Below are 23828 nucleotides of genomic sequence, written 5' to 3'. Positions count from 1 at the left end.
TCTATATTTTATTATACAATGCTTAATGTACATTTTTGCATTGTTAGAAAAGTTTTATTACATATAAGTCATTTATAACAACTTGTATGTGTTCATGATTGTTTGCTAGAAAATATTAAACCATTATGTATTTTTGTTAAGAAAAGAAGTAGAGGCTGGGCGCGGTGGCTCACGCCTGTAATCCCAACACTTTGGGAGGCCAAGGCAGGCGGATCACGAGGTCAGGAGATCGAGACCATCCTGACTAACACGATGAAACCCCATCTCTGCTAAAAATACAAAAAATTAGCCAGGCGTGGTGGCAGGCGCCTGTAGTTCCAGCTACTGGGGAGGCTGAGGCAGGAGAATGGCATAAACCCGGGAGGCAGAGCTTGCAGTGAGCCGTTCCAGCCTGGGCGACAGAGCAAGATTCCGTCTCAAAAAAAAAGAAAAGAAGTAGAAATACAGTCCACCTCTTCATAAATTTTTTTAGCCATATTTTAGATTCATCTTAAATATTTCTCTCTGTCCAGCCTATTTTCCTTTACCGGCACTCCCTTGGTGTTTGTTGATAGAAACAAATTAATTTTAATATTATCTTAAGCAAAATATGATTAGGACAATAAGTCAGCTACAGAAGAAGCCATTGTATATTTTAAAGTTAAATACAAATGATTTCTGAGTTGCATACTGTTTTGGATAGTCCTCCATATTACATATTTGCTTTATTAGCAAGGATAATTATGATTCAGATGCTGTAATTTTAACCTTGACTAACATGCATTGCTGTTTAAAATATTCATAATTTATTAGATAGGTGTGTGTTTAAAATAGCATTATCACATATATTACTCCTTACTGATTTTATTTATTTGAGATGAGAGTCTCACTCTGTTGCCCAGGCTAGAGTGCAGTAGCACAATCTCAACTCGCTATAACCTCCACCTCCTGGGTTCTAGCGATTCTCATGCCTCAGCCTCCCAAGTAACTCAGATTACAGGCGAGCACCACCATGCCCAGCTAATGTTTATAGTTTTAGTAGAGACAGCGTTTCACCTTGTTGGTCATGCTGGTCTTGAACTCCTGACCTCAAGTGATCTGCCCGCCTTGGCCTCCCAAAGTGGTGGGATTACAGGTGTGAGCCACTGCACCTGGCCCTGACTGATTTTACATTGCTAACAAAACAGCTGCTATGATTATTTTGTTATTGTAGATTTTGACATGAAGCTAGAAAACAAAAGTCCCAAAAAACCTATTATATCTATTTTAAATGAATAGAATGAAAACCATGTTTGCCTATAGCAGTTTAAAGTACAATCTTGTGTTTTGTAGTATTTCAGCACATATTAAACATGTGCTTGTTAAAAGTTCCCTATTCTGTTCATGTCTAAGTAGAAAGCCTAATTAATGTAAATGTGCATTTTCGGGAGACCTGTTCATGGTTATGCCATGAAAATACTTTTTACTGGACAAGATAATAATTAGTGCTTTATCAAAAGTTCATGAAGGTGAAGTACTTTACACACAATTTAGAATTAATTTTTTTTTTTTTTTTTTTGAGATGGAGTCTCGTTCTGTCACCCAGGCTGGGGTGCAGTGGCCAGATCTCAGCTCACTGCAAGCTCTGCCTCCCGGATTTACACCATTCTCCTGCCTCAGCCTCCCGTGTAGCTGGGACTACAGGCGCCCGCCACCTCGCCGGCTAGTTTTTTGTATTTTTTAGTAGAGACGGGGTTTCACTGTGTTAGCCAGGATGATCTCTATCTCCTGACCTCGTGATCCGCCCGTCTCGGCCTCCCAAAGTGCTGGGATTACAGGCTTGAGCCACCGTGCCCGGCCAGGCCATGGTGGTTTTGATTTGCAATACCATTCAGGACATAGGCATGGGCAAAGGCCATGGTGGTTTTGATTTGCAATCAAAAATCAATGGGTTGCAAATTAAGAATTAATAGACTTCCTCAATTTTATACTTTAAAATTATGCCATAGGCAATGCCATTCAGGACATAGGCATGGGCAAAGACTTCAATGACTAAAACACCAAAAGCAATGGCAACAAAAGCCAAAATAGACAAATGGGATCTAATTAAAGAGCTTCTGCACAGCAAAAGAAACTACCATCAGAGTGAACAGGCAACCTACAGAATGGGAGAACATTTTTGCAATCTATCCCTCTGACAAAGGGCTAATATCCAGAATCTAGAAAGAACTTAAATCTACAAGAAAATCCCCATAAAAAAGTGGGCAAAGGATGTGAACACACTTCTCAAAAGAAGACATTTATGCAGCCAATAGACATACGATTCACCTGTTTTTTAAATGACATGATGTTAAAAATATTACTTTTCTAAAATTCAGTTTTTCACTCAACGTTTTAGGAATATTTGCATTGTAAGATTGTATCAAGTGAGACAAACCTATATTTTGGTGTTCTGTATTCAACACCTACCTTGTGAATGCCTGTTTTCTGCCATGTTCTAGGTGTTAGGGATATAAATGGCTTGCAAAATCAGACACGGTTTCTGTTGGCTCTGGTACTGGTATACCTGGGCTTCAAATCTTGGTTCCACCTCTTTATAACTATGTAATCTTGGGCAGATTACTTAACTCTCTAAGTCTCCATTTCTTCATCAATAAAAAGGGAAGAATAATCAATACCTTTCTTAGAATTGTTTAAGGTTTAATTGAGAGAATGTATGTTTATAACATGGTATCTGGCATGTAGTAAAATGCTCAATAAATGTTAGCTTTTATCACCCTAAAAGTAAGTAGCGTTTGAAGTATAAGTTTTGTGGATTTTTTTGTTGGTTTTGTTTTTGGTTTTGTTTTTTGAGACGGAATCTCGCTCTGTCACCTAGGCTGGAGTGCAGTGGTGTGATCTCGGCTCACCACAACCTCCACCTCTCAGTTTAAGCAATCCTTTTGCCTCAGCCTCCCAAGTAGCTGGGATTACAAGTGTATGCCACCATTTGTGGCTAATTGAAATACAAGTAATTTTCTTAAAAAAAAAAAAAAAAAAAAACTGAATAACCTGATTCAGTAACATCATCTTCAGTCTGGCATGGTAGTCATCTTCTTTGAATTATTTGAAAAGTCTCATGTTTCATTTGTTGTGTATACCACCATATATACATTTTGAAAGTATAGTAAAAACCATAATCTTTTCACATTTTAAGGATGGTACTAGAGTCACTCACTGCATGGGGTAATTCCAAATATAAGGGAATATATGTTTGGCTCATGACAACTATAGTAACCTACTTTTTTATTACCTTTCTTTTGAGAAAGATAGTCACTTTGTGATTTGTTTTTTGGAACAGCATTTATGAGAAAAAATTTGAGAAATAAATTTTTCAGTGACTGGGAAAAGAAATACTCTGAGAGCTTCACTCTGACTTATAATTGACATTTTGTGTGATTTCTTGAGTTTCTTGAATGGAAAGTATTTCTAAATATATTTAGAAAATACTAACATTAAAATATAGATATTTTCTATATACTTAGAGCACAATATTTAGGCACTTGAATATGTAAATCCAAGTACAAGTAATTTGGAATTTTAAAAGGTACATTTATAAAAAGTTATAAGGGTGGTCAGTCTAGTCAGATTTCCTTCTAGATTACTAAATTGTTTTAGAACATTGTGATTTATTAGAAGTGTGAGGAGGAATTAAATGTGTCCAGATACAAGTTCTAAAAGATGCTACTTAAAAATGAATCTGATATTTTTAATAGTTTCTATCAATAATAACTTTGTTAAAATAGTTACATTTTCCTCTTTTGATTTGATGAAAAACCTTACTTGTAATGCTTCTCAGGAGATCTCTTCAGCTATATCTCCTGTGAAAAGATATGTCAGGGTTATTTTTATTATCTGGAATGAAATCTTGTTAGAGAAAATCTTGCTCTGACAGTAAATCACTACCTTTTTTTCATTACCAAAGTCCAAATGCCAAGGAAAAGTCAACTCTTAAGTTGGAGAAGCATATAAATAGTTCAATTATAGTCGCTATTCAAATAAATTTTACAATTCTTTTCCTGTTTTTATAGTTTGTTCAGTCTTGATTAAGCTGTTTTAAACTACGTAAAAGAATGTTTTACTAGAAATCTGTTTTTCTTAGTGTACATAAAAACATTGTGTAGCTGATGTGGAATTTGGTTTTTAAATGTGATTTTTGAAGAATTTTTTTGTAGAACAGATTTTAAAAGGTTTCTTTTAGTATACACAGCCAGGTTTTACATTACGTTAGACGTTTTAACTAGAAGTCAGTTGTAGTTCTGGAAATGAATATTAGCTTTACTTATTCTAAGTTTTTATGAGTAATCAAACTTTTGGCATATATGCTAGTTTATGTAACCTCAGTCAAGATTTTCAGACGTCTTCTTGAGATTTATTAAAATTAAGATTTAGTTACCAGATTTAATGGTTTAATTTTAAAGGAGCAAATTTAAGTATATTTTGTTCTTAGAAGTTAAAGAACAGTTGAAATGATTTAGCTGTCTTTTGCAGGGGGAAAATACAGTCATTTAGAGTTAAGTTTGTAGATTACTTCATTGAAACGGCCATACATAAAACGTAATTTTTAAAATAACTTTTTGTTTGGCATGAGGTAATGTTAACTCATTGAGTCTGAGATTTAGCATCCAAAAAGGTATTGAAAACAATCAAAGTTCTTTCATAAGAATAATGTTTAGTGATGTTCATTTAATATTTTTGAGCTTGAAAAATGAACACTTAGGGTGATTCTGAAAATGAACTCCTTTATTATTCTAATAACACATACTCTATTGAGACCAAGTTATCCATGCTTTGTGGGAACTCAGCCTGCAAAGAATTGAATTTGCTGGGTTTTGTCACTTCCAGGACCAGCCAGGGTTACTGTATTCTGCCGGTTGACTACATCAATGCATAATTTTGTGCAAAATCATCAAGTGGTACTGTTTGCTTTTAAAGTGACATGTAACTTTTTATTATAATCATTAATACAATCAAAGAAGGTAGCAGTGCTTTTATTTACTTTTTATTGTCATCAAGCAGTTTTCTAGGAATTTTCAGCAAAATACCAATTCAGCTATAAGTCTAGTATGAAACACAGGAACTGTGAATATAAGCTTTTGGTGCCTGCTATGGAAAAATCAAATCAATAGCTTTAATGTCTTCTTACAATCTCATTTGGCTTCACTATAGCTCTGTTTTAGTTAGATCTGCACATCTGTTTTGCTCCAGGTGGTTAATTTTACCAGTTCAGTTTCTCTGTAGATTTTTGCCATAGTAGAAAGGATTTTAAATCTTAATAGCCCCTTAAAATATTTTATTACCAGTTACTGAAATGAACGATAGATAATGTACATGCTTTGTTTTTTGTGCAAATACCCAAGACAATCTGATTGAAAGACAGCTTAAGGACAAATAAATAGCAAAAGCATTCAGTCTTTATTTACAGTATATAGAAGGTTACTATTTTCATTTTAGGTGGAAGAGTCTGATCAGCAGGAACACCCCAGAGGAAGGACATCTTTAGCGATAGAATTTACATACCGTTAGCTCACAGTAATTGATTAGTAGCAGGGCTCTGTAGTACAGAGCTAGCTGGGCATGTTATTTGGGATGCCTTTGATGCTGTGGTTTTCCGAAGCTTGCTGGCTGCATGCTTGTTGCCTTTGTTCGTGACACAGGTAATTACTTGATAAAATGAAGTGCATCGCTGTGAACAATTGACCCTTTGGAACAATCCAGGCTGGTCAGCAGTCTGAAGCCACACTTTAAAGCCATCATGATAGCCTCAAACTTAAGAGTTTCCAAGGTACAGACAAAGGTGTTGTCTTCCTTTAGTACAAGTCGAGTGCCATTTTCAGACTTTATGAAGTATTTAAATTGGATGATATTTGACGATATTGAAAACTCCTCTGGAAATCCATCCAGCCTGCTTTTGGACACCAGAACAATGCGAGACTTTATTTTTGATATGAAATCAGGAGCATTACAGAAGATTCTCAGTCCTTGTGAACGATCGTGGTTATCTGTTATTTCCAAGAAAGTAGTCTCTCTGGGTGTTAGCTGTTCTTTCTCCCACCTGGATTTCACTTCCTCTGCCAGTCCCTTGAGCTGAAAGAATTCTGCTTCTTGTGCAAGAAGTTGATTTTCTCGAAACCCTTCTGGCAATAGAAGTTCTCCATTTCGTAGGAAGTTTAGGACATGCCTGAAGAGGAGCCCATCCCTGTCTATGAAATAATGACCATCAGCATCAAATGGGCAGAGGATTTTTCCATTTACTATACCTTCAAGGAAAGTGTCTGGGTACTTGGTCAGCGTTTGTTTTTGAGTAATGTATAAATATCCACCAACGTTGAGGGTCATCAGTGTAGATTTGCAGTTCTTTCCTTGATCAGTATCTTCCAGGCTGTTGTGTTTCCCTTCGTACTCTTTTTCTTTTTCTCTTCTGTTTATTTTACGCTCCATGTTTTGAAGATGCTATTTCAGCTTGTTCTTCTTGGCTTTGAGATTTTTTAAAAAGAAACACTACCACACAAGCACGCCTTTATTCAGCCCCAGCCTGGTGATGGAATGGAAACGCTGGCAGCATCGCCTGCGCTGTCAGCTCGGTTTTGCAGTAGGTGGCGTATCAGCCTATGTATGCAGGAGCTTTCTGGAGTAAGACGGAAAAGAGAATTTGCATTTAACTGTATCAGGGAAGGGATTTGTTGTGAAAGGATTTTCATGTCTATCCTTTGAAGTAATAAGAGTTACTCAGAATAAATTGAATTTCCTCTTGTCAGTTAAGCAGATCCAAATATTTAATTCTTCATCCAAATGTGAATGTTTGGCTATTTCTAAATGCCTGAGTTATTTTTTAATCAGGTAGGCTTAATATTGAATAATATTGTCATCTTTTGGAAAATAATGTATATTGATTTAGTGTCACCTTTTTAAAGTAAACATAAGGTGAAAATTCTAGGTGTATACAATTTTCTTTCCCGGAAAAAGTCACACATTTCACAGTGGTGTAGTCATTTTTGAGACACAAATAAGAATACTTAACCTGCTACTTGTGACACTGTACTTGATTTTAATTGGATTTGCATGTGATTCTGATTTGGAGATCTTTGTTAAAGGATGTTAAGAAATTTTTTTATTTTTTATTATTATTTTATTTACCCTAAAAGTAAAAAAATCAAATAGACAGGCTTTACAGTAATCTCTTACTTTTTTTGGTTAAGATTTTCTGTGGAAAATTCATGAACTTGTTTCACTTGGAGCCTGCTTTTGTGCTGAACAAAGACTTGGACAATTATAGAAAATACTGTAACTGTGTATGTGCATGCATATATATGCCGTAGGAAGATAGGAGAAAGATAGAGATTCAGAATACCTACTACAAAATAGTGTCATGGGTAAGTTAGTTTGTTTGTTTGTTTCACAGTGGGCAAAAGAAACCACCAAAGCCTAACCTTGTTTTTCAACTTGGGAGCTGGAACAGTGTGAATGATGTCACCCTCCACTTCCCAGATCTTTTTCCTCTTTCCCCTATAACTTCCCTTCCAAAGCAATTTAGGGTTCTGAACTGTCACTTCTAGCATTTAAAGGCTCAGTGATAAGGAATGTGAACATTGTCCCCAGTACACTATTATTTGGCCTATCTGCTAAATTATTCTGGGAAACTACATTGTTTTTTGTTTTTGTGTCAGTTTTTTATTTTTATTTTTGTAGAGACAAGTTTTTGCCATGTTGCCCAGACTGGTCTCAAACTCCTGGATTCAGGTCATCTGCCCATCTCAGCCTCTCTGAGTGCTGGGATTACAGGCATGAGCCACTGCCCTGGGCCACACTGTTAAAAGTTAGACTTTGGTTTATATTTCTCTTGCATTAAAAGTATTTTAAAATTACTTAACTGTATGTTGACATAGAAATATTGGAAGAGATTCTTCTAAAATGCTTGCTTATTTTCTTTAAACAATATTAGATTTTCACGTATAAAAATTATATTCTTATAGTGATCTTGAAGTTAACTTTCATGCATTATTGAGATCAAAAGTTCATTGAAATTGAACTAGAAAACTAAGGCATAATGTTTTTAGAGCTGTGTTTTTGCTTAGAGACTATGAAATTCAACTTCCTCATTTCACCAAAGATAAAATTGCATTTCAGAGAATTGTTAGTATTTTATCTAGGACTTTACAGCAAAGCCAACATTTTGACTAAAACTTCCTTTCAGTCCCGCAGCACTTAATAAGACTTACCCTTATATTCTGACAATCTCATGTTTGTCTTGATTTTGCTTTTTTAGATTAAGTCGTTTCTGTCAATACAAGTTTTTAAGAAATACTGAATAGATTTTGAGGGAGAAGGGATACAACTTTGGAAGTTTATTTTCTTGTCTTACCATTACAAATAGTCACTGCACATGAGTAGCATTATATAATAGCAAAATCAAAAAGGCATAACAATTTCATTTATAGATTTAGTCCTCTTTTTTTGAACTTTATAGGGTACCAGAATTAGTACAACGTAACTGTAGTATAGTAATGGGAGACTGTGCTAGCATGTTCTTGCTTGTTTAAGTAAAGTGATGTGGATAGATACTATGTACTCTGGGCCTGCTTCCTTACACCCTGTTTGGCCTGTCTATAGATGCCTTCCTGGGAAGCCCCAGTGCTGTTCCTGTTGGAGGATGGGCTTCCATGGGGGTGATGAGAGGGCAGGAGTGAGGCAGGACAGCTGGAAATGGGACTGCTGACCTTCAGTCATCACTCCAGGGCCACCTTACACTTCCTAACTCACTCACTTCTGATTTCTGCTGCCAGGTTTTCAAAACCACTGATGAGTGCTCATTTCTGCAGGCTTGCCTGAACAGACACTAAACCATTCCATCTTGTGCCTCTTCTCCTTGATTGCTTTTTCTCACTCTAGACTTCACTCTTTGGTGTTCTCGGCTTCTGCAAAGTTGACGTGTGATTACTTTGCCACCCATGGCCTGGCAACAGCATTGTAACTGAAGCCTTGTCTTAGTGCCTGGCTGATACAAATCCATAGGACTTTTGTATCCTCTTTGGCCCAACTTGCAGACTTAAGGAAGAAAAATGTAGGCCGGGCATGTTGGCTCACGCCTCTAATCCCAGCACTTTGGGAGGCTGAGGGGGTGGATCACTTGAGGCCAGGAGTTTGAGACCAGCCTGGCCAATATAGGGAAATCCCTTGTCTACCAAAAATTAAAAAAAAAAAAAATTAACTGGGGTGTGTTCGTGTATGTCTGTAGTCCCAGCTACTTGGGAGGCTGAGGCAGGAGACTTGCCTGAGCCCGGGAGGTGTAGGTTGCAGTGAGTCGAGATAGTGCCACTGCACTCCAGTCTGGGCAACACAGTAAGACCCTGTCTCAAAAAATAAAAATAAAAAATAAAAATGGCACCCAGTAGGCCCCACTGTATCCCTGTTACTCCATATTACCTCCAACAAAGCAAGATGACTGCAATTCATGAAAATTATAGGAGTTCATTGATCATTGCTGCCTGTGGTGGTACACATGCCCCTTAGGAGAAAGCCAGATTATCTCTTTTTAGGCTATTCTAAATTTATATTTACTTGCTAGAGGGTGGGGAGTGGGTGTTGCTTATCCGAGGTAGTGTCAGTAAGGTCTCCACAGCCCTAAAACTATAAAAATGGTGTTTCAGTACCTGTACCAAGGGAGACATCCCTGGATCATGGGACTATGTTTCTCTGCCTCATTGCAGATACAAACTGGAACTGCTCAATTTAGTGGTTTCAGCAGAAGGGTTTAAATGTCACAGATTAGCTTACCTGGATCCACTTGGCCACTAGATTTGAAGATTTTATCTGCCTTTGCAGGCAAAAACATATAACATTTTGAAAGATTGGGGTCCTGTTTCCTACTCCGTACCTTAACTCTTTATTAGAGTTAGATCACCTCTGTCTTAGACATCTTTAATCATACATAACCAACTTTGAGAATTTAAACTGGTCCTTAGTATGAGTATATCCTATAGTTAATTGGGTCCAGTGCCTGACTAAATTCTGGCAGAACCTTCCCCTATGAGGTAATGCTAATGTCCTACCGTCTGCATAAGGCAGAACTCATTCCAGCAGGAATTCCCATCTTTTCTACCAATTCCTTTTGGGAAATGAGGTCTTTGTCATCCCGCGATTGATGCAGGACATCATTGTAATATATACACTTGCTCCATTTATATGCCAGAGATATTCCCATGCCATGGAAGGAAGTGGAACCTTACCAGGAGGTTCTCTCTCCCAATTGGAAGATACAAAAAGTACGATAATTCTGCTAGACTTAACAGGTCACTCCTCTATAAAATTCAAACACTCTTCAAGGAAAAGGGAAGGTCTTAGAAGCTGCCTTTGAGAAGAACAGGAAGCTTCTGTCTCCACATTCTCCCCTTCTATCAAATCTTGGTTGTTGTCAGCTGCATGCTTCTCTGCTTGTCTTTTAAAAGGATTTCTTTCCCATTACCTTAGAAAGTAAAAGCTAGAGAAACTGCTGTCAATTTTTAACTTAAACCTGACACTATCTCTGCCTTGGACTTGCCCACATTTTTTGTTTGTTTGTTTATTGATCTGTGTTTTGACCTTTCTCTGCCTTTCACAAGCTGAGTTTCTTTTTTTTTTTTTTTAACATGTACTTGCTTCATCTCCTCTTGTCAATAGCATTGAATATAAGAAACATTCGAGGTATGAATATTTTATGTTGGCTTCTTTTGTGTGTTAAAAATAAAAATTACACTGTCTAATGATTGATGTATTTTAAGAATCAAGGACTTTCCCATGTTAATGTAATTATTTTTGAATGTCCAAATTTTAGTTCTGTTTTGAAATATAAAATTTATCTGCTCTAAGTGTTGTCTAGTACTGGTATTATACTAACAAAAGTACTATGGCAGCCACTTTATGTAACTAATTGACCACAGCATCTCACAAACTGTACAGAGTCCTTGAACCTTCCTAGGACTAACAGGACATAACCTCTGGCCAGAAAGTCATGTGAACATGTCATTGCAGTCCAAAGAATACAGCTGTAAATATTTTGCAGTGTTGAACTGTGTCTTCAAGGAAGCCCAGGAAAATTGCCTACATTGGCAAATGTTTTAGCCTCATTTGAGGAGTATAGAAAAAAATAAGGCACTGTGTGTCAAAAGGAGCGCAAATAAAGACAACAGACTACCTCAGAAGTTCAGGTGAAATTCCCTTCCACATTTCTTTGATTTTCACTACAGAGGTAATCTTGACAATTTATAAATTATATTAATTCATGTTTTACATGTACTTTGGAAAATGAATATTTCAGGGAAACCTGTGTTTTGTAATTTTGTAAGCAGAAGTCATACCTTAAGGTTTTTAAAATGAAGTTGTTTTTTTTTTTTAAAATAACCTGTGCATTATTCATTACTGGAAAATTCTGTTGTAACCAGATGAGCATAGCACTTATATAAGCCATCAAATGAACATTAAAATTATAATATTGTACAGAACTCATTTTTATAGTGCTATTTGGCAAAGTGCAATTTTACTTTCTCTTTGGGAAGAAGATATTTTAAGCTAATAACCATTACCTACAATCTCAAAATGAGGGGCATAAGTTTGAAAACTCTTTTAAAGGTACTACAGTTAGGAAGTAAGTGACTGAAGAGGGTCTCTGTTCCCATATGCTAGTGCCTGCCACTGTTCCTTCTGTTTTTCTCATCACTTAACGTCCCCTCGTGTCTTCTGTGATGAGGTGGTGTGGAGGAGAGAGAAGAGGACCTGAACAGGAGAAGAGAATGTGATGGCTCAAGGGAGATGATAGCTCAAGGGAGCAAATGTGGTTTCTTACAGAGTAGGGAGGAATTGTAAATTAGGGATGGAGAACGCTATCATATCACACATTTTTTCGTATTTACCCTTTCTATAACTGAGGTACATCTTAGTATCGTTAGCTTGTCAAAATTTAGTGGCAGTATTTTGTCTTGGTGGCACGTAAAATAATGGTTGATATTACAAATGATAGCATCTTATAGTTGATGAAGTATCTGAGCAGCTCTATGAGCTCTTCCCTCTGTATCACAAGAAAGTAAAATTAACAGACAGGGAGGAGGAAAAGAATTTTGCAGGGAGATAGGAGAGACAGGGAAGACAAAACAGTGTGGCTGCTTGATGTTAAAATTATCTAAACAAATTATTTTATAACTTCTATAAAATTAAATTTTACTTTTTGATACAGGGTCTTGCTCTGTCACCCAGGCTGGAGTATACTGCAGCCTCAACCCCCTGGGCTCAGGTGATCCTCCTGCCTTAGCCTCCCATGTAGCTGAGGCCACAGGCATGCCCCACTATACCTGGCTAACTTTTTGATTTTTTTTTTTTTTTTTTTGGTGGAGACTGGGTCTTACTGTTTCCCAGTCTGGGCTCAAGCTGTCCTCCTGCCTCAGCCTCCCAGAGTGTTGGGATTACAGACGTGAGCCACTGTGCACAGCAGAATTCCTGAAGATCAAATAGAGATCAGAATATCACTTCACAAGTTTGAATAAAGACCAGCTTTTTAATAATTCAGGGATAGAAAGTTTGCCTAACTGGTTTGTTAAGATGCTAGTACCTTTTATTAGTAGACCTCACCTGAGAACCACAGGCAAAAAAACTTCTAGGAACATATTTTAAATGAGAAGAAAGGAGACCACTAGGAATATTAAAAATGGTTTACCTTTTAAATGTACGTGCTTCTTGAAAAGATTATTTCTTCAGTCTTTTCCCAGAGAGTGTCGACACAGATGTGATGTAATTACGAGTCAGGAGAGTAACTTCGCAGTCTGGGGGATCAGCCTGAAATGCTGATCCATAGTCCTCTGGTCTGGGTTTTTACAGGAGCTGGAAGTCCTCTTAAATGCCTCCACATTCAGCTGGATCCAGAAGGTCTTGTGGAAATGAATGAGTGTAACTTCCTGATGCCTAAGACTTCATAACATACCTAATTTCATTACTTACATGCCAATGCAAATAAGCAGTGTTGCTGCTTGCTTATTACTTTAACTTGTTTAAACTAGGGATGCCCTTAACTTAAAAAAAAAAAAAAAAGTGCCAGTGTCATTTCTCCTCAGTTCTTTGACATAGAGTATATCCGAGTTCATCTATAGGGTAGGACAATCCAGGGTAGAGCACAAGTTTAAATATTTTCAAGCCTTGGGCAGCTTCTTAACATTTTGTGATTGTTCTCTTTCTACTCAGACAAAATTTAGTTATATCTAGGTATTTTGGAAAGTACTAGAGCAAGCAAAATGAACACTAATGAAATAATAAAACATCCCCAGTTGGAGAGGAAGGCTAGCATTTTTATTTAGTGAAAGAGACCTAGAAGAGATCTCAGACATTCTAGTAATGTCATTATTGTAGATGCTGAGGCCCAGAGATGTAAAATAACTTCTCCGAAGTAACAGTGCTGTTTAGTGACAGAATCATAACTAGAAGCCTTCACTTCTTTTTATAGGATGTGCTTTATATACATAACCTTTAAAATTTTCTCTCGAGTTTTTTCTGATTTTAGGTGGTGGGATATACATAAATAAATTACTGTCATCAAAGATATGTGTTCATACTCAATAAGATTCCTTCAGTTGCAAGTAGTAGAAACCAGTCAACAAACCGATCTAGCCAAAAAAGGAGTGCAGGGGAGAATTTAGAAAGAATCCCATACTATTTCCCAGAATCCAAAGAAGAGCAAATGGCCAAGGAAAAGATATGAATTGAGCCATTCCAAAGCCTTTGGTAGGATGAGTTTGTGTGGCTTCTCTGCAGAGTGCTGGCAAGACCATGTCCTAGTAATTTGTGGTATGAGCCCCTTTGTTGAACATTTCAAGCAAAGAGCGAGCAACCACAGGCACACATAGAGGCCATTCCCACCACCTTCAGTGCTCTTCCTTCTTACCCCCACCCACCCCAGTCTAAATCCTACCCATTTTTCAAGGTCCAGCACAGTCATTGCTTTTTCTTCAAAACTCTTCTTAGCCTGGCACAGTGGCTCACACCTGTAATCCTAGCACTTTGGGAGGCCGAGGTGAGTGGATCACCGGAGGTCAGGAGTTCAAGATCAGCTTGGCCAACATGGCAAAACCCCATCTCCACTAAAAATACAAAAATTAGCCTGGCACAGTGGTGCGTACCTATAATCCGAGCTACTTAGGAGGCAGAGGCAGGAGAATCGCTTGAACCCAGGAGGTGGAGGTCGCGGTGAGCCAAGATCGCACCACTGCACTCCAGCCTGGGTGACAGAGCGAGACTCTGTCTCAAAAGAAAAAAAAAACAAAACTCTTTTTGATCTCTAGCTACACATAAGCTGAGCGTGTGTGCGCGCGCGCATGCGTGTGTGTTTAATCCCAGTACTCTTGTATGTTTCTGTTTTATGACCTTTAACCTATTCGACTTGACAGAAGAATCCTACAGCACATGTAGAATAACCAGTAATTGGTCAGTTACATTAAAAGATGGGAAATCATAAAAATTATGTCAATATGCAGTTCCTGTCTGCCTTAAACATTTTATCTTAAAACTCATAAATGTATGTTTAGTTGGCTGGGCATGGTGGCTTACACCTGTAATCCCAGCACTTTGGGAGGCCGAGGTGGGCAGATCACGTGAGGTCAGGAGTTCAAGACCTGCCTGGTCACCATGGTGAAACCCCGGCTGTACTAAAAAATACAAAAATTAGCCGGGCATGGTGGTGCACACCTGTAATCCCAGCACCTCAGGTGACTGAGGCATGAGAATTGCTTGAACCTGGGAGGCAGAGGTTTCAGTGAGGCAAGAATGCACCACTGCACTCCAGCCTGGGTGACAGAGTGAGACATCATCTCAGAAAATAAATAAAATAAATGTACATTTAGTTGCTGATGTATATGTAAAACAAGGCCTTTGCTTTGAATATAGGATACTGACTGATCATCTGCTTTATTTGTTTTTCAGAAATTAAATCTATCATTTAGTTTTTCAGTCTCACTCTGTTGCCCAGGCTGGAGTGCAGTGTTGTGATCTCAGCTCATTGCAACCTCTACCTACCAGGTTCAAAAAATTCTCATGCCTTAGCCTCCCAGATAGCTAGGACTACAGGCACGCACCACCATGCCCAGCTTTTCTTTTTCTTTTTTTTTTTTTGGGGGGGGGGAGCGGTATTTTTAGTAGAGACAGGGTTTCCCCGTGTTGCCTGGGCTGGTCTCAAACTCCTGGCCTCAAGTGATCTGCCCTCCTCTGCTTCCCAAATTTCTAGGATTACAGGCATGAGCCACCACACCCGGCCCCATAATTTAGTTTAGATTTTCCATTTTGGTTTCTTTGAAAAGGAGCAAGAACTCAAACACTGTGAAACTGTCTAAATGCAGACTCTTTGTAGACTTCTGTGCTTCCCTTCCAGTCTCTAGTTGTCTCACCGGTACCTAATTTGACAGTATTGTACTACAACTTACCTTTATATCATCTTACCAAAATATTCTACATAGTTTTCATAGAAACGCCCCCTAAACTCCCCCCATACTCATAATTTAATGGGCTTCTGTAACATGTAATCAGATTACATAATTATTAAAACTAATATAAACCAGTTCTAGCATAGTTTGAGCAGAAGTGTGTGGGAGTACTAGAGATTAACCTATTACCCACTAGTGTATAGTGAGCTGTGGGCATCTGTCGCTATATTTAATAGCAGGGAATTGAGAGCCTTTGTTCATCTAGAGGTAAGTTAAGTAGAGGTGTATCAAAAGTGCCTCTGGTGTATTAAGATGGTTTATATACCTGTCTTACCCTGTGAGACCAGCAGCTCTTGAAATGTGGTCTGGGAACCACTGGGCAGAGGTGTCCCCGAGAACCTTTCAAGGGATCAATGATGTCAAGATCATTTTTATAATAATGCTAACAGCTTTTTTTTATTTTTTCCCTCTCATTCTCTAGAAATGTCTTAATGTTAGTTTCTAATATGGTAGATATCAGCAGTTAAAACTTACAAACAGAAGTTTTTTGGGGGTCTGTACATTTTTCCTTTTAAAAACATTTAAATTTAGTTTTTTTTAAATTTATTTTTTAATTGACAAAATTTGTGTGTATTTATGGTATATAGCATGATGTTTTGATATATGTGTATGTGTGGAATGGTTAAATCAAGCTATTCACATCTGTACTTTTTAACTAATACATGTCACAGAACGTTTGAGAAAGTCTACGCTCCTTGAGGATAGGAGCCGTGTTTCATTTGTTATTCCCAATGTGCTCTTGCATCGTCTTTTACATAGTGGGCACTCAGTAAATAGTTAAGAAATGTATGAGAATAAAATGAATTATTTTTCAAGTATTTATGGTCTTTTAAACTGGGTCAACAAACTAGTTTTAAGTAAAGGTTTCTGTATTAATGAATAGGATCTATAATTAACAGCAGTAATATGCAAGTGGGTGCTTTTAAGTACTTTTAGAATAAAATTTAATACCTTTCCTTTGAAATCTTAAGCGGTATTTTGAAAAAGACGAGACGTGTGGTTTAGTGGAAAGAATATGAGAATGTGTTCCTATGAGGCTTTAAAAAGAGAGCAGGCAAATCATGCCTAGGGGGCTGCATCAGGAGTAAATTGGCCTTTTAAAAACTTATTTAAGAAGAGAAGAAGAGAACGGAAGTGAACAGAGATGTCAGGTTACTTAGGAACATCTAGTGGATGGGAAAATTCATTGCTGATGAAGACTTTTCTGTTCACTTTGAGTAGCATTTGAAAGCTATTTTAGGTTTGAAAAGAAGGTATGATAGACAGAAAATTATGGTTTGAGGAAGTAAATGTTACTGCTCTATATGAGTGACTTTGACTGAAGAATAGTGAGGAGAGTAGTGGCCAAGTTGAAATGGGCAGTTGCTGTGGACCTGATGTCTACCCTTGAGCTGTCATATGGAGAAGGTTGATAGCACAAACCTTTAACTGAAAATTAAATTCAGCCTGTCCACCTGGAGTAGGTTCTGCTAAATAAGTGGGGAGCATTCACTTATTAAAAGGTAGCTATATTAGTCCATTTTCACACTGCTATAAAGAAATGCCTAGACTGGGTAGTTTATAAAGGAAAGAGGTTTAATTGACTCATGGTTCTGCATACCTGAGGAGGCCTCAGGAAACTTACATTCATGGTGGAAAGCAAAGGGGAAGCAGGCACCAAGGTGGCAGGAGGGAGAAGTGAGAGCGCAGAAAAAAGCTACCAGTGAAAAATCACGCATTATCACCAGAGCAGCATAGGGGAAACTGCGCATGATCCAGTCACTTCCCTCCCTTGACACATGGGGATTGTAATTCAAGATGAGATTTGGCTGGGGACACAGAGCCAGACCATATCAGTAGCTCTTTTAGTTGCAACGTTAATGAACATATGGATATGTGACTAAATTATTTGCAGAGATAGTAGTCTAGATTTATTTATTTTTTATTTTATTTATTATTTAGTTTTTTGAGACAGAGTCTTGCTCTGTTGACAGGCTGGAGTGCGGCGGCACTATCTTGGCTCACTGCAACCTTTGCCTCCCAGGTTCAAGCGATTCCCTTGCCTCAGCCTTCTGAGTAGCTGGGACCACAGATGCCTGCCACCATGCCTGGCTAATTTTTTATATTTTAGTAGAGACAGAGTTTCACCATGTTGGCCAAGATGGTCTTGATCTCCTGACCTTGTGATCCGTCTGCCTCGGCCTTCCAAAATGCTGGGATTACAGCTATGAGCCACCACGGCTGGCCTAGATTTATTTTTTTAAAGGATTAGTTGTCTTCCTTTACTGGACTTTCGTCATGCATATAAGACATTTGATATATCAGATTTCCCCAAATCTTGCTATTGTTGTGACGACTAAAGAATTTTTCTTGATAGAACTTTCAGCTTCAGTAAGAGCCAAACTTGAATATAACCTTTTTGCTTTAAGAAAATTCAAATATTAATTTTATTAAATACATTAATGCGAGGAAATTATTTGTAGAATTTAAACTTTAGTATAAAACAATTATGGCTTTTAAACTATTTTCTTCCTGCCATATTTTGGTGTAAGGCAGTCATGCTTCTTATCATTGCTCTTTCTGCATCTTCTTGAGATTCGTTGCATATGTTGCATTAAGGGACCCTGGATACATTGATTATATACAGTGTGCTCGTAATTAGTTTGTACAGCGTCCCCTAGATTTTGGAGACATCCAAAGATCACTAGAAAAATATTTTTTAGTGTAAATCACGTAGGCATGGTTCTATACACATTCTACATTTTGATCGGTTTGTCTCCCCCAGTGAACTGTATGCTTCTTGAAAACAGTACTGTGTCTTAATCATCTTGATTCCTCAATGCCTAGATGGGGCCTTTTGCATAGCAGACATTTTGCTAATGTTAGTGGAATGAAGTAATTCTCTCTGAAAAGATGAATCATAAATGCACTACTCATGAGCCAGGGAATTTCCTGAGTCTCTTCTTAAAACCCAGGTGAATTCTTGTGGAAATATGACTGAACCTTAGCTGTTTCTAACCACAGTCATACATTTCCAGGGTATGATAAAGCTGGTACCATTATGAGACATTTATATGTGTATTATATAATAAGGTAAGGTCTGTCAAGTGACCACACCACAATGCTTGTTGGCCAGTAGGCACACGACAGATGCTAGCCTTTCTTTCCTTTTTCTGATTTCTCCTAGGTTTTATGTCAGGGTCACTATAAGAATTACTAAGGATAGGGGAAATTGCCTTTCTGTTTGGACAAATATTCATAGCAGTTAAAGATTCTGTTTTGACAGATTTATAATTCTGCAGGAAAACAGAAGTCAGAGCAGCTGGTAGGCCGAACTGGTACACAGTATAACCCAGACAGTAGACTTGCCCAGTGTCACAGTATTTTCTGGGCTGACTGTTCTAGTCACAAGGTACTCGAGAATTTTATTCGTGCACATACACACACAAGCACACACACACACACACAAGCACACACACACACACACACACACGGTCTTTGATTTAGTGGTTTAGACTAGCTGTGTTTTCAGAAGTTACTTTGTCAAAGACGATAACCTTTATACTCTTTAATTTGATTTTATGCCCTTTTAAGCCACCTTATTTAGAAGGAGCTAAGTGTATAAAAGCTGTTGCTGGCAAAGCGCTGCAGCAGCCTAATAAACAAATCTGACAGGAGCCCAGTTTGTTACAAAGCCAAGAAAAAGGTTTCTCTCTATTCTGACCAGTGAGATTCCTAAAACTTAACTATTTTTTCTTGATTTTTATTATTATATTTGATTGTCATATTACTGTGTTTAGTGTATTAGAAATACAGTCTTGAAAATGATAAGTGTTGTCTCTGAATACTTTTTTTTTCCCATTCAAGATAAGCTGTCGTTGGAAGGAATAGTGGTACAAAGAGCTGAATGCCGACCAGCTGCCAGTGAAAACTACATGCGACTAAAAAGGTTGGTGTTTTGTAACTCCAGAATGATACCTGATATTTCCCTTTGGGGACTGAGATACGTGTGTTATATCGCCTATTGACTGCATTAAAACTGTGGTTATTGTTGAGCGTTTGCTTCAAAAGCTGTTTGGCTTTAAAAGCAAGTAAGTTTCTTTGGCACTAGAGAAATTTCAGTATCTGGGCTGTTTGTTTGAGGTATTTTAAGCTACTTTGGTAATACATCCTGGAATCAAAGTTTTAAAACTACATCTTCTAGTTGTCTTTATAAATTTTGATTCTTTAAAGACATGTAATAAGATCTTTGTACTCTTTTATTTTCCAGGGCTGTAATTTTTCTTTTTTTTTTTTTTTTTTTTTTTTTTTTGTTTTTTGTTTTGAGACGGAGTCTCGCTCTGTCACCCAGACTGGAGTGCAGTGGCCAGATCTCAGCTCACTGCAAGCTCCTCCTCCCGGGTTCACGCCATTCTCCTGCCTCAGCCTCCCGAGTAGCTGGGACTACAGGCGCCGCCACCTCGCCCGGCTAGTTTTTTGTATTTTTAGTAGAGACGGGGTTTCACCGTGTTAGCCAGGATGGTCTCGATCTCCTGACCTCGTGATCCGCCAGTCTCGGCCTCCCAAAGTGCTGGGATTACAGGCTTGAGCCACCGCGCCCGGCCAATTTTTCAATAATAAATATGTATACAAAATACTGTAACTGGGCCGGGCATGGTGGCACATGCCTGTAATCCCAGCACTTTGGGAGGCTGAGGTAGGTGGATCGTTAAAGCCCAGGAATTTGAGACCAACCTGGACAACATGGTGATATCCAATCTCTACAAAAAGATAGAAAGATTAGCCGGGCATGGCTGGGGTGTGAGGATTGCTTGGGCCTGGGAAGTGAAGGCTGCAGTGAGCTGGGATCATGCCACTGCACTCCAGCCTGGGTGACCTAGTAAGACCTTGTCTCAAAAAAAAAAAAAAAAAAGTTGTACTCTATAAAGCAAGTGTAGTTGCCAGAATATCATCCTGTTGTCTTGATCTATAGAGAAATTTTTATAAACATATACACTTTGTTAGAGAGTTCGTTTCAGGATCTTCCCCTGCCCCTGACATTTTTTATGTGGTTAACATTTTGTAATTAGTATTTAAAGATGCTGATTGCAAATTCTTGATACCCCAAATTTTATGACATTCAAAGAGTCAGCAATTTTTTAAGTCCTGAGGAAATATATTATACCTGTTTCATAGTTTATTTTTAATGCATTTTAGCCCCATGTGATTTAGAATTATACTTTTTTGTTCATTCATTCAGTACTTACTATCTGCCAGGTGCTTTCTTAGGAGTGAGAGAAATGGCAGTAAACAAAGCAGACAAAAATCTCTGCCTTCATGGACCTTCCATTGTCACAGATTGTAGGTACACTGAATTGGTAGTGGAGAAGACTCTGCTGAAGCAGTGGTAGTGGTCTCTTAGATATCAGCATTCTCATCTATGTAAGAGGCCAGTTGAGCTGGATCATCTCGAAATTTTGCATCATCTTTAAAAATTTCCCTCTTATGTCAATTAGATTAGACTCTATCTCCTGAGAATGACATAGACTTGTTCTCTTGTCAAATAATTCCTCTAATTTAAATGCCTCCTTGGGGCAAATAAAAGAATGACAATCAAAATGAAAAATATTTGTAACAGAAAATAGCTTTGGAAAACAGGCAGAAGATGTTTCTTTCATTGTTTTTAGCTTATAAAATTTATTGTATAGTAATAAATTTTTGAAGTCTTTTTGAAAATTTATCTCTTCATGTAACTACTGAAATTGAAAAATGCAAAATCTGGTTACCAAGCTGCTTACCAAGATCTTTTTCTGTGGCCCTATTTTTTTTTTAAAGGGTTCTACAGATTTCTGATGATGAGATCAGGCAGGTCACCTGCTGTGTTTATAAAACGGCTGCTTTTTTCGTACCAAAAAAGAAGTGAAAATTGTTTAGCCTTTCAAGTGTGCTGAAAGATCAGCTGTTACAAAGTCATGCACTATATAAAGGACATTTGGTAGTCTCATAAGATTACAGTAATGTATTTTTTCTGTTCCTTTTCTGTGTTTAGATACACAAATACTTAAAATTGTGTTACAGTTGCCTACAGTGTTCATTACAGGAATGTGTAGCGGGGTATACCGTCTAGGTTTGTATAAGTACACTCTATAATGCTTGCACAACAGTGAAATTGCCTAACAATGCATTTCTCATGAGATATCCCGATTGTTAAGCCATGCGTGACTGTATTTTAATCTTTACTTAAGTGACTTAGAAAAAGAAACAAGTGGTTCAGGAGGATCATGTGAGTTTCATGAAGTAGGTGATAGATGACATAAGTCTTGAAGACAGCTTTTTTTGACCAAGTGGAGAAAGAGATTGGGTAAGAACATTAAAAACAGACATGCACAAAGACATGGGGAAGACTTTAGGGACCTGTGTGTGGTTCTGTAAGCCTGGAATGGAGGAATTGTTTGAGAGGATGGCAGAAGCTCCAGCCCAGATCTCTTTCTTCAACATCATACATACGTACAAAAGCCGGATTGAATGTCTAATAGACATTTCAAATATGTAAAAAACTGAACTCCAGATCTTTCTGGCAAAACCTGCTCTACTAGCATTTTTCTTGTCTCAGTTAATACCAACTCTGTCCTCTCATTTTTTCAGTCCAAAAACATTGGTTTTTAGTTAAACCTTGGTTTAGTCTTAGTTCTTGACTCCTCTCACATCCCACATCCAGTGTGTCAGAAGAATCTTGTTGACTGTCTCTTCAAAATATTACACATCCATAGTCTGATCACCCCCATGAACTGCCATTATTTCTCACCTGGATTGCTGCAGTAGCCTCCTACCAGAGTTCCTGCTTCCACCCTTGCCCCACTATGTAGTCTCTTCTCTGCACAGTAGCCAGGGAAGTTCTTTTAAAATCTAAGTCAGATCATGCCATTTCTCTGTTCAAGTGTCACTTGCAGTGCTTTCTGTATTACTCAGAATAAAATCTAAGTCCTTACTTATAATGGTCTACAGGGTCCCATGTGATCACCTTCTCGCCATCCTCATCTTTTTCTTCCCTCCCCTTCACTCATTCTGCTCCAACCACACCTGTCTCCTAACAATCCATGAGCACTCCAGGCACACATCTACACCGCAGCCTTTGCACAGACATTCTTTTCTGCCTGAAACATCCTTTCTCCAGATAACTGCATGGCTTGCCGCCTCACCTCTTTCATGTCGCTTCTCAAAATACCACTTTTTCATGAGGCCTACCTTGACTACCCTACCTCTTTCTATACTTGTATTTTCTTCATAGCACACATCACCTCCTATAATTTACTTATATTTATTGCCGCATTTTCCTTCTTGCAATTTAAGTTCCCATGAAAACAAAGTTGGTTTTTTTCTTTTTGACTTTATTTTTTGTGCATGTCTATTTGGTTCACTCATTTACATACACAAACTTGTCTACAGTAGTTCATTCCTCATAGTGGGTAGTCAATAAATATTTGATGAATGAATGAATGGCACAAGATGAGGTTTAAAATGTTAAAGAGTCTTAGATACTATGGTAAGAAATTTGGATGGTGTGTGCTATGACTATTAAGGAGGTATGGAAAAATTTTAAGCTGGGTGGAATCTAATGGGATTTGTATTTTAAATAGATCATTCTGGCCATAGTATAAAGATTAGAAGCAGGGAGATAAGCTTGAAGCAGATATAATTTCCAGGTTCAAAATGTCTGAATGACTTATCAAGGTGGTTCTAGTCAGAAGGGAGATGAGAATCTCTTCTGAGGATAGCTGGAGGTAGAGCCATTAGGACTTAATGAACTTACTTCAGACTTCTTTGGTTGTGGAATGGGAGATTCTTCTGGTTGGTGGTGGCTCTTGTGGCCTAGCTGTGAATATCCCAGATTGACTCCCTGCTGTCCTGTGCATTGCAAGGGAAGTTTACACTGATGAGAGGAGAGGGATAGGGAAGTTTTTGTAGTCCCCATGTCCATTAGAATTTAATCCCGTTTGGCAGTTTACATAAAAGACTTGAAGCAGAAAATACATAAAATTGTAAGAACGGTACCAAGGAATAAATTATCAAAATAGCAAACTAATTTATGTCATGAATTATTTTATTTACAATTACCCAACATTATCACTAAGGTGAGGCTCAAAAAATTTTTTCTGTTATTTTTAAAAACTGAGCAACATGAATTTGAAATTATATATATATATATATATATATTTTTTTTTTTAAGAGACAGGATCTCACTATGTTGCCCAGGCTGATCTCAAACTCTAGGCTCAAGTGATTCTCCTCCTACCTCAGCCTCCCTAAGTGCTGGGATTATAGGCATGAGCCACCATACCTGGCCAGGCTCAAAAAAATATATATATATATTTTTTGAGAGAC

General features: G+C 37.8%; 2 protein-coding genes across 2 annotated transcripts in view; one reads left to right on the top strand and one right to left on the bottom strand.

Annotated features, from left to right (window-relative positions):
• The window catches only part of GTF2F2 (general transcription factor IIF subunit 2), a 169418-nt gene that overhangs the window by 69570 nt on the left and 76020 nt on the right, over positions 1-23828 (top strand). The window contains exon 5 of the mRNA XM_010368053.2: positions 19335-19416. Coding sequence (XP_010366355.1) covers positions 19335-19416 — 82 coding nt within the window. The remainder of the gene's footprint in view (positions 1-19334; positions 19417-23828) is intronic.
• KCTD4 (potassium channel tetramerization domain containing 4) lies at positions 4723-12905 on the bottom strand. Its single transcript, XM_010368052.2, has 2 exons — positions 12693-12905; positions 4723-6625 (listed from the first exon to the last, which is right to left on the bottom strand). The coding sequence occupies exon 2, from the start codon at positions 6436-6438 to the stop codon at positions 5659-5661; it is 780 nt and encodes a 259-aa protein (XP_010366354.1). The 5' UTR covers positions 6439-6625; positions 12693-12905; the 3' UTR covers positions 4723-5658.

Source organism: Rhinopithecus roxellana, chromosome 18 (genome assembly GCF_007565055.1).
Source record: "Rhinopithecus roxellana isolate Shanxi Qingling chromosome 18, ASM756505v1, whole genome shotgun sequence".
In the NCBI taxonomy this organism is placed as follows: Eukaryota; Metazoa; Chordata; class Mammalia; order Primates; family Cercopithecidae; genus Rhinopithecus; species Rhinopithecus roxellana.
The sequence above is the reverse complement of the archived record's forward strand: the minus strand, read 5'-3'. Positions and strand labels throughout refer to the sequence as shown.

What these genes read in the sequence shown, in the direction of transcription:
- KCTD4 (XM_010368052.2), bottom strand. Translation starts at nt 6,438, where the DNA reads ATGGAGCGTAAAATAAACAGAAGAGAAAAAGAAAAAGAGTACGAAGGG.